The following is a 16883-nucleotide window of genomic DNA, read 5'->3' on the forward strand; positions in this document are numbered from 1 at the left end:
TCGCGCCTTCACGGCAGCGCTGGCCGAGCTGCGGCCGTCGACGCCATAGCGGAAGAGATGACAGCGGAATTCTGCGAACAATACGTGCAACTCATGTGCATACACGATCCCCGGCACGTCGCTGAATACATCGGCATTCTCGACTCTGGCGACCTTAACCTTGACAAGGTACTTCCGGCAATGGAAAAGAATGGAGTGATAGATGCTGCCGTACTTTTGCTCGCGCAGGACGGCCTGGCCAGAGATGCCATAGACAGACTTTGCAAGCATATGTTGACGTTACAGAATGCGCTCTGCGGTCTGATCGAGGCTGCCACATCCGCGCCTGATCCGACCAGCACAGAAGAGACTGCGAACGATCTCACAGCAGCCGTAGACAAGTATGTTCGTTTGGGCATGTGGCTGTGTCAAGGACAGACAGCTGCCGCTGCAAAATCGAGGCGCCCACGGCCGAGGACCAACGTGGCATGGGACGTTCATGAGTCCGATCTGGATCTTGACGAGCAGCTGTGGCTGGATCTACTGGACTCAGTAGTAGCCTTGTCAAAAGCAGTAACATCAGAGACCGTCGATATTCCCATATCGGACTACACCGATTTATCGACAGCTTTCGACCTGGACAAAGTCAACAACACCCTTCGGGGTACAGTCCAAAGCGCATTCACCGCCCTACTGGCATCCACATCCTCAACACCAGACACGCAGACCTCGCTGAGCAACAGCCATCAACACCGCTTCAACCAATCCTTCTTGCGCGTCTTCCGCGCCTTCCTAAGCCGAGCATCCAACTCCTACGCTCCCACCCTCAGTGATCTGCGTAAAGTGCTCCTCGACATCTTCACAGCCTACACGCACGAGTCCTCGGTCCTGACCCTCGCATCCCAGCTCCTGGACCAAGACGTCTTCACCGACGTCAACGACATCCGCGTGCTCCGACAACGCGGCTGGCGGCCCAAAACCCAAGTATGCGAGCTATGCAAGCGTCGAGCGTGGGGCACAGGGACGATGCAAGATTTCCACTTCTCGGACCCCAACGCCAACGCCAACAACGCCACCAACGACGATGAGCCCCGGATCACTTCTCGCCCCAATCATCAAGGAACAGAGATCATCTGGCGCGAGTGGCAACACATGACTCTGGAAGCCGCCATGGCCAAGACGGAGCGCACGCAGAAGAAGCGCGAGCAAGAGCAAGAACCGAGCGACAACAGAGGCAAAGGCAAGAGACCGTCCGTCGCCGTCGTCCACGAGCGCAGCCCGGAGGAAGTGGCCGCAAAGGAAAGAGGCACGCTGGTCGTTTTCGCCTGCAGACATGTCTTCCACCGCGCGTGTCTTGATTCTAGGATCAAAGAGAGGCACGAGAGTAATAATATCCGAGGCGGGGCAAGGAATGGCGGAGCGGTGAAGGAAGGTAATGATGCAGGAGACGACGACGATGACGATGAGAGAGAGGGGTACTGGTGTCCTTTCGACTGAATAAAGTGAACGAAGAACACTAATTTCGAGGGCAACGAAAACAAGAAATCTCAATAATCATATTGCTGCCTCCTTTTGATTTTCCCTCTGTCTCTATCCGTTGCTCCGTCCTAAGAAGTCTTGTCTAGCTGTCTGTCCCAACCCTTTTGTCCTGTCAACCATCTCTTCCAGCTGGGGTATATACATCTATCTCCCGAAAACCCCAGTCCAAAAGTTACATGTACGTGAAGGAAATTAAATTCATAGAAGACATGGCGTGTCATCCCAATCCTCCCTAGCCCAGCATAAAAGGAAACAAAAGAAACAAGCAAGGGGAATAGCCCCTAAAAGTAAAACAAAATCTCATAAGAGAAAAAGAATTATAGAGAAAAGAAGAAGAAAGAGAACCAGAAAAGAAACAAATCATCGACCACCAGCAATAACAGCATGATGAGTCAGCAAGACAGGATGCACAGCCGCGCGCACGGGATTCGCATCATCAGCGCTCTTGACCAGATCCTCCTGCGAGGACCCCGCGCTATGATGCTCCAAGTCCAACTCTCCCGTAGCGGAGAGGCTGTAGCGTCGCAAGCTCGTCAGCTCGACGCTGGCTTTCCGCGTGATGCCGCCGGACGCGGTTGATGCCATGGTCATGGCGGCGTGGGAAGAGGAAAAGGGTCCGAATGTCGAGGATTGCTGCGTTATCCAGCTCCAGAGCGGCCGTAAGGGCAGCGAGAGTAGTGAGCCGGTGAGGATTATTATGTTGGCTTCTAGGATCACCCAGATCATGAGCTTGACGAAGTTGTCTGCAGTGGAGGATTGTGTTAGTGCTACGGTCTACACCCTGTTTTTTTGTCCGAGGATTGTTGCTGCTTGGGATGCTGAGGTGGAAAGATGGGCTTACAGGTTATGTCGGTACTGCTTGAGAGTTCTTTGATCTCGACGGCCTTCACTACTGATGCTGCAACAGCGCTAGGAGACTTGGTCAGTACACACCAAGAATGATCATCAGCAAAGACACTTACACATAGCTGACCATAAGAACCAGGCACAGTGACGTCTTTTGCTGTCGAGTGAGCTGGAGACTGAAGATGATCAGGAGCGGAAATGAAGACAGCAGCAAGTCAACCAAAGAATTCAAGGCTGACGTATGAACAGATGTTAGCTTCCTATCACACAGACGATCGAAGATCCCTGTGACATGCACAGGTTCGCAACGCACCACTCTGGCCATATCCAACATTAGTCTCGATGCTCATAGATTGGCAATGAGCAGTAGCAGCCACAACAGGATCCCACACTGCACTAAAGTCCTTTCCGCACTCGGTATATACTTGCACCACCGTGGCAAGGTTGAAAGCAGTACTGAGACCGACGACCGACAGCACCACGATATAAGCGTTCCGTTGCTTGCTGCGTCCCGTGTTTTTGACGTACTTGCCCTGGTCCAAACCCACGGAGACACGACCTAGAGTAGCGGGAACAATGGTGAAGCCTTTAGTGATGGCAATCCACTTCTTGGTCTGCATCAGCTGACTCTCTGTCAATGTCGTCGCATGGCGACCGAGGCCTTCAGCTACGCCACCGGTTATGCAGATTGCATGTCCGATAATAAAGATCTTTCATTGTCACTCGTTAGCCAATGAGTCCAGGATAACATGCGGAGAACAAAACCATTGTTCGTAAGGACAGGACCAAAGGCACCGAGAATCGGAAAGAAGATACATACCAGAGACAGGAACATGAACCAATCCGAGGCATTGATCCTTCGAAAGTTGTATCTATGATGACCGCCTGCCTCAGCATTGAATGCCGTCCTAGCCCAGAACCGTAGAACCAGGATCGACACCGAGGCCGATATCATCGCCCAAGCGAATGCAACGAGCCACATATCGACGGTCGTTATGCAGAACACAGACAAGGGATCATGCGACACCTATGTAGGAAACCTCAATCCAGTGGATTTGTTTTCTTATGCTTCTTGATTACAACGGTCGCCAGCTGAGTCTTACCGGAGCAAGATTATGATGTAGTAGTTCACCGGTGCCGCGCATATACTGCTTCTTGGACCCGAATGAATGGCGAGGAGGGGTGCAGATCACAGGACATGATGGGATCCATAGGGTTTATCAGAGCCCACTCACAACGTGGTTGCAAAGAGGTTGGTCCCGAGGCCTGGGAATATACAATAGATGACCCCACCCACGCCGCCGGATCCGCAATCATGCACTGGCTAAGTTTTTAGTATCAACGGCTGCGGAACGTCGTGCGATTCTGTACAAGACACCGGAGGCTTCCCTGAACCGTTCCCCGGCACTCTCCCCGGCACCCTCCCGTAATCCATAAATTTGAGATCCGTAAGAGAAAGGCGTTACGTCCGTAACCGAACAGGAGGTAAGGTTTGTAGGGTGATACTGGTACCTGTATGTGCTGTATATAGTACTTGTATAGGGCATGCTGTGGGAGTTAGACTTCATCAGTTGGTTCTCGAGATAGACCAAAGCCCATGCGGCAGATCATTTTAGCTCCGAAGATGCGCTAAACGATCGAGAGCCATCAGGCCTGCAAGTCGTATGGTTTTTCTTATCCCCCAATGCCAAGATGCATACCTAGTTTAATGAACGAATACAGCATATGCACGCCGCCTTTTGTTAAGCGACCAGTTGAAAAGCGAGACAGAAACAACCAAGAATCAGCCGAGGCCGAGGACCCGCTTGCTTGTTCTCTATATTACTTGCATGATGGGAGAAATGCCTATGAACCTTATCACGGACGATTAACCCTGTTGCGGGTAATCTTGCGAGATGTATTTTGTGCGTAATCCTCCGAGACCCCCAGCATGTCATTTAGTCTACATATTCGTGGAATGTTCGACACCAGAAAGATCTCCGTTTTTTCCGTTGGTATGGTTGATGTGAGGGATTGGACTAAAGCTTGCACGTTGCTTTGACCTCGATCTTTCTGACTTTGGAGTCAACCGAGTCAGGATTTGCGATGTGCGTGGGCGCACTGTCATTGTAGCACGTGTTGGAGCACGGAGAATCGAGGGCACAGATTTACCGGGAGCGAACGAAGGGTCTCCGTGCTGGTGGTGTCGATTCTTCATCGTTAAGCCTTCGTTTCGGGAAGAGCGGCGGAAGAGTGCTTAGGGTAGTGTTGTGCATCTTTTAAGGTGAGACAAGCTCACAATCGCGTAAGCACTAGGAAGGAACATTTGTGTATTGTAAAACTTGGTCGGATAAAAGCGTTGGACTCAGCTCTGTGTGCCGTACAAATTCCACCTTCCACTTAAGGTACTCGTCGAACTGCTGGCCCGCGTGGTGTGTCGCACATCTACGTTATATGGTCTACGCCCCAGATACACAATCTCGTCTTGATCTCCATTAATTATGGCTCTCGGAGACGACCCTTTTGTCTATCGTAAGATTGCATACAGGCGCGAAGGTCACTGACTCATAAAAATTGAGACTATGCGGACCTGCAATCTAATGACGAACTCTGTTGTCGCCGAGAAGCGCCGTTACGGGGATCCACGAACCAGTTCGCCCTTGCGGCTTTCGCTTAGACAATACAAGGTACGAACCGCGGCAGCTGTAACCTCAAGTAGCTGTTAGACGAAGGCTTAGGTGCAGCAAGTGGATACTAACCATACGTCTGTGTACACCTTTCCTTGACCTTCCCTATCGAGTCGCATCTTGTCTGGCCATATCTTGTCTGGCCATATCGTACAGGTATAGTATTAGCCAAGACGGTCTTCTTATATCGCTCTAAGGGTCGCGACTGGTATATGCACAATGAAGTCGGCGAGATAGTGTGTCCCCATAAATGATGGACAATCTACAAAGGACCGACCTAGCCCGGCACATATCGATTTGGATTCAAGAAGGGGCCCACCAAGTCGTCCCACATTTTTAGAATAGGGAAGGTAGGCGACGAGTGGTGTAATGGCAGCTACAGCTCAGACCATATTCTTCATCTTTTCCATATGGCCCACCGGGAGTGAATCCCGGTGGAACTTGACGTTATGGGGCCTCGGTGGGCAGGCATAGAAGTAGCACATATTGATTTCCAACTACTGTAGGTCTGAGCCCAGCAAGTCCCGTAAATAAGATTCCAGACCAAGTAAACCCTTCATGGCGAGAGAACTATGATTAAGTTTCAATACCATTGACCACTGCGAAAGCGGTGGTTGGTAATCCCATTAATAGCTGGCTTCGTAGAGCCTTTATCTTTCCACTCTCCTCACAATCAGTCCACCGTTCTGCCAATTGATATTCTGTTGGTAACCAAGGTCGAGAAATCACGCGGTCATACTCAAAGGAAGAGAAACGTAACATCTAGACCAAAATGCCGAGTATCAAGCATCTAGCTGCGTGGGCTGCTGCAACCTCAGGCCCATTGATGGCCTTCTGCCAGACCCCAGCAGGGTGGGAACCTACGGCGAACACCTCCATCGGTATCGAGTTTGGATCAACAGCCGTGACGCCGGCGGGGCTTTTGCTTCCTCAATCCTGTAAGCTTGCTCCTTCATCTGCTCTATCTCCCTTCTCGACATGTGCCCTGAAAGCGTCCGAGAGCCCGGAACTAACAGCCATGCCCTCAACCAAAAAGTGGTCGACGCAGGACAACCCCGAGTGTACTCCCCAGCGATCTACCCCTCGACCTACGTCTTCGCACTGATCGACGTGCGCGTGCCCCGAAGCGCAGTCGAGACGTCCGATCCCACGTCTCTATTCCCAGGCCTCGGCGCCGACCGCACGACGCGTCTGCACTGGTGGCAGGACAACGTGTCGCAGACCAATGGCACAGGCGACTTCAGCGCGTCGTCGCCTCCTCTCGCCGACTATCAGGGCCCTATGCCGACGCTCAACGATGCGCCTCATGATTATATCTTGTATCTGTTTGATCAGCCGGCCGATTGGGTCAGTCCTGCTGGCGCAGAGGAGTATTATGCTAATCCGGCTGATATGCACCGTATGAGCTTTAATGTCACCCAGCTGGTTGAGGAGTTGGGCAAGCCCATTGCGGCGAATTATTTCACGGTTCAGAATGAGAATAATACTGTTTAGAGGACTAGGAGGGAGGGAGCATCAGGGGAGTATGTGTGTCATCTTTCTAGTGATAGGAAAAGTAAGGTAGTGGACAAGACATAAAAACTTCCTTGTGAGAGTAGGACCTCGACAGTCAAACAACCACAACTTTTCGCTTTGCTATCGGTGACTCCGGTGGTCTGGTCTGGGTCATGAGACCTTTAAGTTGCATTTGCGTAAAGGGGGTTTCCATCATTTTTGGAATTCCTGTATATCGTAGAGGACAAGACTTTTTCGTCCTTTGCTAAAGCTTTTAAATATCGTTCTTGTGGGAGGCGGCAATGATGATAAAAGCCTACATCTGTCCCAGCGCGCAGGGAAAAGCTGCCATGGTCGACCTCCACTTCTATCCCATCATTGACTCTTTGCCATCTATAACGTGGCTGCAGGTCTGACACCTATAAGCTCAGAGTCTCAGTCTTGGCGGCAATGGTCTCAACGGCGCTGCTCTGGCTCTTCGCAATCTTCTCCTTGACCTCCTTCTCCAGGTTCTCCATGGAGATGGGCACACCGTCCTTCTCCGGGTGTCCATCAGGCAGACCCATCTCCTTGAACTTTGCCTGACCGGCCTTGAGCTCCTCCTCGCCGAGGATAATAGCAAAGGGAACGCCGTTGGTCTCGGCAGCCTTGAACTGCTGTGGTAGCTTGGGCTTGACCTTCCAGCTGAACTCGGCCTTGACGCCGGCGTCCCACAGACGTTTGGCCACCGCCATTCGCTGGGGCAGCAGGCCGTCGAAGCCCTTGCCGCCGAATGCCATGACGTAGACGTCGACCTCGTTTGTTCGCACCGCCTTGGCGCTGGCGTCGGCCTCCATGCGCGACTTGGTGATGCTGAAGATGCGCTCGACGCCGAAGGAGATGCCGACGCAGGGCACGTTTTGCTTGCCGCTGAACATGCCCACGAGTTCGTCGTAGCGACCTCCTGCGGCGATGGAGCCGACACCAACGCTCGGGTCGTTGCTGCGGTCCTCGTCGTCGTTCTTGGGCTTGCCTTCCTTCTTGGCCTTTGCGGCGCCGGCTGAGCTAGCCTTGGGTGCTGAGCCTTCGGTGACGACTTCGTAGATGACGCCAGTGTAGTAGTCGAGACCGCGTGCTAGTGACATGTCGAAGGAGATGTGGTTGAGGACGCCGAAGCTCTCGAGATAGTTGAAGAGGAGCTCCATGTTCTCGAGGCCGAGCTTGGCAGATTCGTTCGAGAAGAGAGTGTCGTCGGCCTTGAGGTCGGCGAGGAGCTCTCGTCCTCCCTTGCGCACAACGTACTTGCCAATCTTGTCTGCCACTTCCTCGTCCAGGCCCTTGTCGACGACCATCTCCTTCTTGACTTCCTCCCACGGCAGCTTGTCCAACTTGTCGACGGCTGATGAAATGGTTCTCAGCTTGTCCTGTGGCACACCGCAGACGGAGAATATGCCGTCTAGGATCTTTCGGTGGTTGATCTTGATTGTGTATCTGCCGTTCCAGCCCAGATCGTCAAAGATCTCGCACGCTATCCTCAGGATCTCGGCGTCGGGGAGCATGGGGTCGTACTGTCCGGCAATGTCGAAGTCACACTGGTAGAACTCTCGCATGCGGCCCTTGGTCATGGCGGGCTGGTCGCGTCGGTAGACCTTGGCGATGTGGTAACGCTTGATGCTCTGGACGGACGAGTTCATTGCCAGCCACCTGGCAAAGGGGACAGTCAGGTCGTAGCGCAGGGAGCACAGTTCGCCACCCTGGTCTGCAAGGTCGTAGATGAGCTTGCTGTCCTCGCCGTACTTGCCAGACAGGATCTCCTTGAGCTCGAACACAGGGGTGTCGATGGTGACTGCTCCGTGGCGCTTGAAGACGTTGGCGATTGTGCCGAAGATCTTCTCGCGGATGACCATGTCCTTTCCATCCCAGTCCTTGGTGCCCTTTGGCACCTTGAGCTGGAAACCGCCCTTGCCCTCGTCTTTCTTGCCCATTGTGTCTGCTTCTTCTGTCTCCTCTTGCTTGTTTCCCGTTGACGCTGAAAATGCGCGATTGGCGACGAAGCAGGTGGCGGCCTTCCTTGTGTATTGGTGAGACAGAAAAGAAAGTCGAGAGTGTTTGGCGAGGGAGACGACGACCCTCATAAATCAACGTCCGGCGATGGGAGAAAAAGATGTAGTGGGGTTGAGGAGGGGCTGGCTAAGAGAGTGACTCCCACTTCCTTCCTGCTACAAAAGTTGGTTCATCTCTCGGTCATGGTCCCCCGTCTCCGATGTCACGCATGACTCGCTCATCCACTCCCGCGCCAAGCCAGACTGCTCCAACCTCACTTCACTATACCCCGGTCATCAATGTATAGGGTATATTCTCAATAAACATGTAATGGCGCCACAGACGCATATAAATCCCCAAGACATAAGCGACAAAGCTCGCAGGGACTTGCTGTTACTGCTCGAGAGCGTAAGTAAGGCTTGCCCAATCATCTTGGTTATCTTCTGCCCTCGAGCACCACGTGTTGACAGACAGTCCTAGGTCCCTGGCAAGAAGAACCTGGTAATTGAACGAGCTCTCGCAGGTCCTGTTGGTCTGCTCGTCAAGTTCAGTACTTTACAAGAATATGGCGTCGATAAGCTGTTCTACATAGAGAACCACAACGTCGATTCGTCACAGCGTAATGTTATCTTTCTGTCCAGGGCCGAGAAGCCTAAGCATGCCCAGGCGGTGGCAGGTGAGTGAAAACAAATATATGCACACTGCTCCTTTTCCTGTCCTTATCCCTGTTTGTATCTTCGAAAATCTACTGTCGGGCCAAAAAGAGAGTGCGCAGGTATCATTGCCACCCTGCCCACTCAGTCTTGTGCCCCATAACAACGTCCTCTTCTGCATCAATACATTAGCGTCCTTGTTCAGAGTTCATTCGAGCCTCGCCATCAGAAGGTGCTGACATGATTGTAGATTCGATAAAAGAGATTCGACAGAAAAGCGACGTCAGCCACGACTTTTCTGTCTTTTGGGTACCACGACGCACCCTGGTCAGTGATCGTGTATTGGAGGAGAATGGTGTTCTCGGCGAGGTCACGATAGCCGAGTGTCCGCTATACTTTATTCCCCTAGAACCGGATCTACTTTCATTGGAGCTGGATGAGTCCTTCAGCGATCTCTACTTGCGCAAGGATCCGTCCTGCATCTTCCATGCGGCCAAGGCTCTGATGCTGCTGCAAAAGTCTACCGGCTTGTTCCCGCGGATTCTTGGTAAAGGCGACAATGCCAAAAAGCTGGCAGATCTGCTTTTGCGGATGCGCGCAGAAGAAGACACTAATGCATCCTCGACGTCGTCCTTTACGTCCTTTGGCACAACACCCAGCGCTGTTGTCGACAACGTCATCATTATTGATCGCCAGGTCGATTTCACTACCACATTACTCACTCAGCTCACATACGAAGGGTTGATAGATGAGGTGTTTGGGATACACCATAATCAAGCCGAAGTTGACACCTCGATCGTGGGGTCTGTTCAGCAACAGCCGCGTCCGCAAGGCTCGTCCGCCGCGCAAAACACCACTGCCGCTGCTCAAACGGGGATGAAGCGCAAGCTGCAGCTTGATGGTTCGGATAAACTGTACCCTACCTTGCGCGACTCCAATTTCGCCGTCGTTGGCCCTTTGCTCAATCAGACCGCTCGCCGATTACAGTCTGATTACGAAGCTCGACACAAGGCAGACCAATCCATCTCGGACCTGAAGTCTTTTGTAGCAAAACTGCCCTCCTACCAAGCCGAGCAAGCGTCGTTGAAAATCCACACCTCTCTAGCAGAAGAAATCATGAAGACAACACGAAGCGACATCTTCGGGCGCGTCCTCGAAGTGCAACAAAACCTAGCCGTCGGCTCCGACCCAAGCAGCATGCACGACAACATCGAAGAACTAATCGCGCGCGACGTCCCCCTCTCCCTCATCCTGCGCCTCCTATGCCTCGAATCCTGCATCGCCGGCGGCCTGCGCCAACGCGACTTCGAGCACTTCAAGCGCCAAGTCCTACAAGCGTACGGCTACCAACACCTGCTGACGTTCGCGAACCTCGAGAAAGCCGGTCTGTTCACCCAACGCGCCGCGAACACAGGCTACCTGAACCCCATGGGCGGCGTCAACTCAGGCACGACAGACTACAACGCCGTACGCAAGCAACTCAAGCTCTTCCTCGACGAAGTCGACGAGCAAGACCCCTCGGACATCGCCTATGTGTTCTCGGGCTACGCGCCCCTCAGCGTGCGGCTTGTCCAATGCGTGCTGCAGAAACAGTATATCCAGCAAATCGCCAACTCACGCACGCCCGCCCTCGCCGCCGCAATGAACGGATCCGCATCTCCGCAAGCAGCAGGCGGGTGGCGCGGCTTCGAAGACTTGCTAAGTCGCATCAAAGGCGCCACCGTGGACGAGATGCAGAAAGGGTCGAACAGCGAAGCGACGCAGGCGCGCCAGGTCCTGCGCGGCGCCGCCGCGAACAACGGCCCTCCGAAAACGACTATCGTCTTCTTTCTCGGCGGCGTCACGTTTGCTGAAGTCGCGGCGTTGAGGTTCGTGGGCAGGCAGTTGGGCGAGAAGAGGAAGGTGCTCGTTGCTACTACCGGCATGATTGGTGGCAGGGCGGCTGTGGACTCGTTGACTGAGGTCGAGGGGTTTAAGTGAATCTGTTCCTCGCTGTTGTGGACAGAGCGGGGGTTTGTCGAGCTTCAGAACGATCGTCTGATCTTGTCAGCTCGTCAGTATCGTGTTCTGTGTCGTGAAGGAGTGAAGACTAGGGTACCGTTACCGCCGTCACTTGGTAGTCTGATAATAAATGTGCGACAACCCACTCCAATGTCGCAAAATGTGTTGACGGACCGATGAATCCTATCCGGATCTCATTCCATCGTGTACATTCCAGTATACACATATAACAAACAGCCTACATCGACGCAAATCGATATCGAAAAGATCGTCCTTTTGAATTTGTTTCGTTTCTTTTTCTTCTCTGGCCATAGAACGATATCTATGTATATGTGTGTACATACGTCTTTCTCTCCCTCCCCGTTCCTCCGTCTCTCCACTTTCACCCTCTCTGTGTTGTCTCTTGATTTCTTTCGCTGACTAGGGACCAGGTTTCTTGCCCAGCTTGAGCTTGAATTTCTTGCGCTCGGTGGGTTCAGCAGGCGAAGACGCAGTGGCTCCTCCCGTTACTCCAGCTGCACTTCCCGCCACTGATGGTCTTGCTCCGCTCGGTCCACTAGTAGAAGTTTTCGACGCACCTTTATCTCCGAACCCTGACGACGTGGGTGCCGCGCTCTTCTTCATGCCTGCTACTGATGACGAAGACGACGACGATCCTCCTCCAATTGCAGATATAGGTGTGCCGGCTCTGCTGTTCGCGGCGCTGTTGTTACCACCGCCGCCACCACTGAAAGACTTGGGAGTGCCTGATCTGTAGGCGCCGTTCCCAGTCCCTCCCGCAGGAGTGCCTGATCTTGAAAATGTGATTTTGGGCGTTGCGCTTCTTGACGGTACACCGCCAGAGGCAGCTCCGCCGGACACACTGCCTCCTCCTCCTCCTCCTCCTCCTCCGTGTTTTTCTTTCTTGGCGGCAGAGGTCCATGAAGACGTCATTGGCGATATGCCGGATGCAGGCTCGTCTTCGGTTTTGATCCTGGCCGCCGAGGCGGTGCTTCCTCCGCCGTAGAAACGGAAGCCGCCAAAGTTTTGGTTTCCGGATGCTGCGCTCTGGACTGCGGGTGAGGAGAAAAAGTCGCTGCCGCTGGACGCTGGTGGGACCGGTGTTGTCGATGCCGTTGTGGATTTGGGCATGGCGGCGATTGCGGATGCGGTTGATGCTGGTAGAGGGGTGGTCATTTTTATCGTTGTTGAGGTCGGTGTGCTCTTGGGTGTCGCTACGAATGGTCTCTTTGTGATGCTGCTGCTGCCACCGCCGTCCCCTGTCGAGACCTTGAGGGTCGGCCGCGGCTTCTTGGAGAGAATGGAACGCAATCGGTCTGGATGTGCAATCTTGAGTTTCACAATCTTGGACGGTCTCCCCGGGCCGATCTTGAGACGAGCAATGATCGAATTACGACCATTCTTGGTCTTGGTGATGGTCGGGCTGCGAGGAGGCTTTGGAGCAACAACTGGAGGCGGTGCGGGTGCTGGAGCAGGAGCTGGTGGGGAGAAAGCCTGCCTTTTGGGACTGCTGGCACGAATGCTCGTTTCGGACACGGTGCTTTGCTTCCTCTTCAAGCTGATCTTCGGCCCACCTGATGAAGGAGTAGGTAGTGCTGGAGGTGACATGGCTGTGTTAGATTTCGGTAATGCCTGAGATTGTTGTTGAATCTGCATTTTCAATGCAGCAATCTGTGCTTTGTGATCTTTGTCGTGTTGCTTGGCTTCTCTCTGATGGTCTCGCACGGCCTTGGACAGCGGACCCGTCCATTTGAGGTGATGCTGCTGAATCAATTGCCATGCTTCTAGGCCAAGACCATGCACTGGAGTGGTCCTGTACATTTCTGTCTCCTTCATTACAAGCACTAAGCTTTTTCTGCCTGGCATAACGTCCTCGCGGGCATATCTCGATACTAGCTTCCTGTGTCGCGGATAGCGAAGCTTGACCATGAGTGCTGTGGATGGCTCATAGAGCAGTGCTGCAATATCAAGGAAGCCAACGACCTCAGCTAATGTGAATAATGGCGACTGGATCACTTGCCACAATGCATGCTTGAACACGTCATTATCTTGCAGTGCAGTTTTAAGCGCCTCTAGGGCCAGTTCGGGTGGACTCTTGCTCACAACTTCTTGCGGCTCGACATCCATCGGTATTTCCTGCTCCAACTCTAGGCCAGAATCTGCCGCGGGCTTGGGTGCAGGTTTACCGGGCTCATCGCCTTTGATTGCAATGCTGCCCAGGGCGCGGCCGAAGACTCGAGTCAGTCGGTCTCGGAAGTATGGGGACAAATCATCGGAGATGCTGAACAAGAGGTATTTCAGCGTATTAGGCTTCTTTGCGAAGATTCCAAGATTGACCATGCTGCTGAAAGCGGTCAATCTCACATCATCAGCGTTTCCTGCCTGAGTGTACAACATGATTTGCTTCAGCTGGTTGGGAATCGCGCCGACCATTTGAAGCTTCTGCATGCAATTGAGTGCAGTAACCGAATAGACGTTCTGATAGGAAGCTATCCATTCATCGATCCTTCGGTACCGTTCCAGTTCGTTCAGCGCTTCTTGCTTGATACTCTTGTTTGCTTGGATCTCCTCCAATATATCATCGTCCTCATATCCATCAGCAGTGCGGATGCTGTCGCGGGGGACTTCTGAAGCAACTAGAGTGTCGGCAAGACAGCTCATCAGTGTCGCCACATAAAAACAATCAGAGAACTCGTTGTTCGAATTGTCGTTGAACTTCAGCTTCTCAACGAAGAAACGCCTGACGCTCACTGGCGCTCTTCCTCGGGGATCTCGAATTCTCGACATCGCCTTCGGTATCGCGCATTGTATGATGTAGGACGTGCGGTCAGAGAAGTCGTTGGCCCGAGGCATGGACGAGCCTGGTATGCAGAAAAACTCTTGAAATGCCTTTTCGAGATGGTATAACCCGACCCAATTCAAGTGCGCCAGAGCGCATCTTGCCAATCCAGCAGCAGCAAGTGTACGTATACCATGGAAGTATCGGCTGTCCATCAGTGTTCGTATAAAGATGGTAGACATTAGCGGCGTTGGAATTTTCGTTGCAATGTGTTGCAGAGACTCGTATTGTGCCACAACATCCCTGTCTTGTTGTAGCTGAGAAGAATACATGTAGTCTGGCATGTCAAGCTGCATCTTCATGATCCACTCGAAATCGGCATCCATACGGATCCACTCGTAAGACTCCTCGCCCATTCTGTCTTCTTCTTCTTTGGGCCAATCGACTAGACGCCACTCCTGAACGTCGTCTTCTGATTGCAAGACATCTCCCAGGCAGTACAGCAGAACGTCGTTTTCCGCTTCTCCAGCGCCATCCGTAGTGTCGGTCTTTGCCAACGCACGCTCCTTGGCGCGCTTCGATCGCTTGAGTCGCTTGTACTTTGTGTTGTACGGGATCTCTATCTGCGTGTACGCTTCCTTGATCTCGACAATGTGTTCATACGGCGTGCCGTCGGCCTCGTGAATTCTAATCGTCATGGATCCGGTGAAGACCGGTTGGACACCAGGAGCCCACGCCTCCGAGACCTGCTCCTTTATCTCGCGCATGAAGTTTGTGGTCTCAAGCTTCGGCTTAGTCTTTCTCTCGGACTGAATCTGGTATATCCGCATGTCAACGACCAATTTCTTCTTGTTGAACTTTTGGCTGACTCGGAACATGGGACATCCGGCGCCCAAAACCCACTGTCGAAAGAATGGATCAAGCTTCTGGTGACCGAGCTTCTCACAAAGCTTTTGGAAGAAATCCGTCGATATTTCTCCATTCTCGAGATCTCCAGTCTTTTCGTTCAAGATCAGTCTGGAAATGATTCGTAGCATGCCCGCAGACCCACTGGCCTTGGCGAGTCGTCGATCCAATATGAAAAGCACTAAAGGAGCTTTGAGGGCCAGAAAGTCATACTCGGAAGGATCAATGTCAAGCACACCGCCAAGTTGATAAATGGAATAACGTTCGTGGTCCAGTTCAAATACCTTTTCTGAGGCAAGCTTCTGTCTGAAACGGTACTCGTTGTTACCAGCCAATTTCTTCATGAACCAGTCGGACATGAAACCGGCGACGCCAGTTATAACCCATAGGTCGGTAGGCTCCCTCGGGATGATGTTCACGCCTATGTACTGACTGGCCAATGCATGGATCAAGATCCTCGTGTTGGAGTCAAGCGGTTCGATAACGTCATCGGGGAATAGCAATCGATTGCTGCAGATGGAAAGCGAGGCGGTGTGTGCGACGTCCTGGACCAAATCATCGACGAAGAGCATCTTGTAGTTGGTGAAGGGGAATGAGCCGTAGTCCAGGGTGAAATTATCTATCGCCTTGGCCATAGGCATACACGTGTTCCGTAGATCATCCGCCCGCCCTGGTAAGCAGTAACCGTGAACATGAATGGCATTCTGGCCGATCTTATCGTCCGAGTCCATTTCACGGAATTCCGAGAGGTCGACGTGCTCGAATGGACCAACACCAAAGCCAATGTGTCGGGCACACACCGGTGTCGTCTGAAGGAAGGATACGGTTCGCATGGTGGGATCCTGGGGATCAATAATATCGTCGGTCAAGTCTGCGGAAGCAATAACAATAATGTCGAGGGCACGCTCTTCCTCAGTGAGATTGATCAGGTATTCATCCCGGACTCCTTCAACTTGCTCATTTGCAGCCATGACAACATCCTGATCCTTGTCTTGCGTTGTGTGCTTCCTGAAGGCATCTCCGAGTGTTTTTGGACAGCGCACGGAAATGTCCCACATGCAACGCATGTTGAGATCATCAACACAGGGAAAGATGGAGCTCGTGGATCCAGGGATGATGCTGTTCATCGTATACAGATGAGGGTATCGGCCATCGCCATCTTCGAAACCAACAAAATGTATTCCATCCCTGAAGTCCGTCACACTGAATTCAAGGAAGACCTTCAAGGGCGCAAACTTGGCCAAGTCCTGGGCGTGTGATGTCTGGGGGGTTTCGGCGCCACCCTGACCATTGTCGCTGTCTTGCCGCACGAGAGAGATGCGGGCGAGGGCCGCAGGATCATTCTGCAGTTCCTGAATGTGGACGCGCGAGGGAATGGTCAAGACCAGCTCTGACTCGGGCGGTAATTTGACGTAGGGCTCGATTCTGTTGCGCAGATCTTGATACTGGTATATGGTGGAGTTGGGGCGCACGCGCAGCCTTTCGTAAGGGTCGACATAGTTGAGGGCGGCAGTCTTTCCCTCGATGCGCGCCTCGGTGATGCGGGCCTGTCGGCAGTTCAGACGAATCTCCTTGAGGTCCTTGTACGAGGGCTGGATGGTGATTTCGGTGCTTCCCGAGATGGATCTGGAGGCGAAGTCCACGTTGAAATTGACGCGCTGCTGTACGACGGTGAAGCCCAGGTCGGTTGTGGTTTCGGGGGGAGGAAGCGCTCCATCAAAGTAGCCAGACGACATGGCGCCTCCTGCGCGCTGCCTATAAGTTTCCTCCTGATCCTTTTCTCATTTCCTGGGTTGACTGGAGCAGTGCTCTTGAGGGGAAAGCAGCGGTGGCGAACGAGTCTTCGCTTTGCGAGATGTGGATCGAAGATGTGTGCTTGATGCGAGAGAATGAACGTCGACGTGGATGTTGTTGTGCGCTGTGTGAAAATGGTGGCCCGTCGTGGAAGTGAGAGTACGATGGTGATATTATTGGTGGTGTTGTTATTAATTGATTGAA

At 52.8% G+C, this 16883-nt stretch overlaps 5 protein-coding genes across 5 annotated transcripts; 2 read left to right on the plus strand and 3 right to left on the minus strand.

Moving 5' to 3' along the window:
• Window positions 1–1878: 1878 nt before the first annotated feature.
• AAFC00_000446 (uncharacterized protein) lies at window positions 1879–3346 on the minus strand (the record flags this gene model as incomplete). Its single annotated transcript, XM_069344233.1, has 5 exons — window positions 1879–2261; window positions 2360–2427; window positions 2481–2598; window positions 2678–3074; window positions 3185–3346. 5 exons carry the CDS (start codon window positions 3344–3346, stop codon window positions 1879–1881), a joined length of 1128 nt encoding a protein of 375 aa, XP_069200280.1.
• Window positions 3347–5802: 2456 nt separating this feature from the next.
• AAFC00_000447 (uncharacterized protein) lies at window positions 5803–6524 on the plus strand (the record flags this gene model as incomplete). The annotated part of the gene is made up of 2 exons (XM_069344244.1): window positions 5803–5968; window positions 6067–6524. The coding sequence occupies 2 exons, from the start codon at window positions 5803–5805 to the stop codon at window positions 6522–6524; spliced, it is 624 nt and encodes a 207-aa protein (XP_069200281.1).
• Window positions 6525–6943: 419 nt separating this feature from the next.
• On the minus strand, window positions 6944–8488 carry AAFC00_000448 (uncharacterized protein; the record flags this gene model as incomplete). Its single annotated transcript, XM_069344257.1, has 1 exon — window positions 6944–8488. One exon carries the CDS (start codon window positions 8486–8488, stop codon window positions 6944–6946), a length of 1545 nt encoding a protein of 514 aa, XP_069200282.1.
• A 388-nt stretch (window positions 8489–8876) lies between these two features.
• AAFC00_000449 (uncharacterized protein) lies at window positions 8877–11179 on the plus strand (the record flags this gene model as incomplete). The annotated part of the gene is made up of 3 exons (XM_069344268.1): window positions 8877–8954; window positions 9027–9222; window positions 9450–11179. The coding sequence occupies 3 exons, from the start codon at window positions 8877–8879 to the stop codon at window positions 11177–11179; spliced, it is 2004 nt and encodes a 667-aa protein (XP_069200283.1).
• Window positions 11180–11620: 441 nt separating this feature from the next.
• AAFC00_000450 (uncharacterized protein) lies at window positions 11621–16621 on the minus strand (the record flags this gene model as incomplete). Its single annotated transcript, XM_069344279.1, has 1 exon — window positions 11621–16621. The coding sequence occupies one exon, from the start codon at window positions 16619–16621 to the stop codon at window positions 11621–11623; it is 5001 nt and encodes a 1666-aa protein (XP_069200284.1).
• Between the last annotated feature and the right edge of the window lie 262 nt (window positions 16622–16883).

Source organism: Neodothiora populina (assembly GCF_041146345.1).
Source record: "Neodothiora populina strain CPC 39397 chromosome Unknown canker_contig_11, whole genome shotgun sequence".
Taxonomy (NCBI): domain Eukaryota; kingdom Fungi; phylum Ascomycota; class Dothideomycetes; order Dothideales; family Dothioraceae; genus Neodothiora; species Neodothiora populina.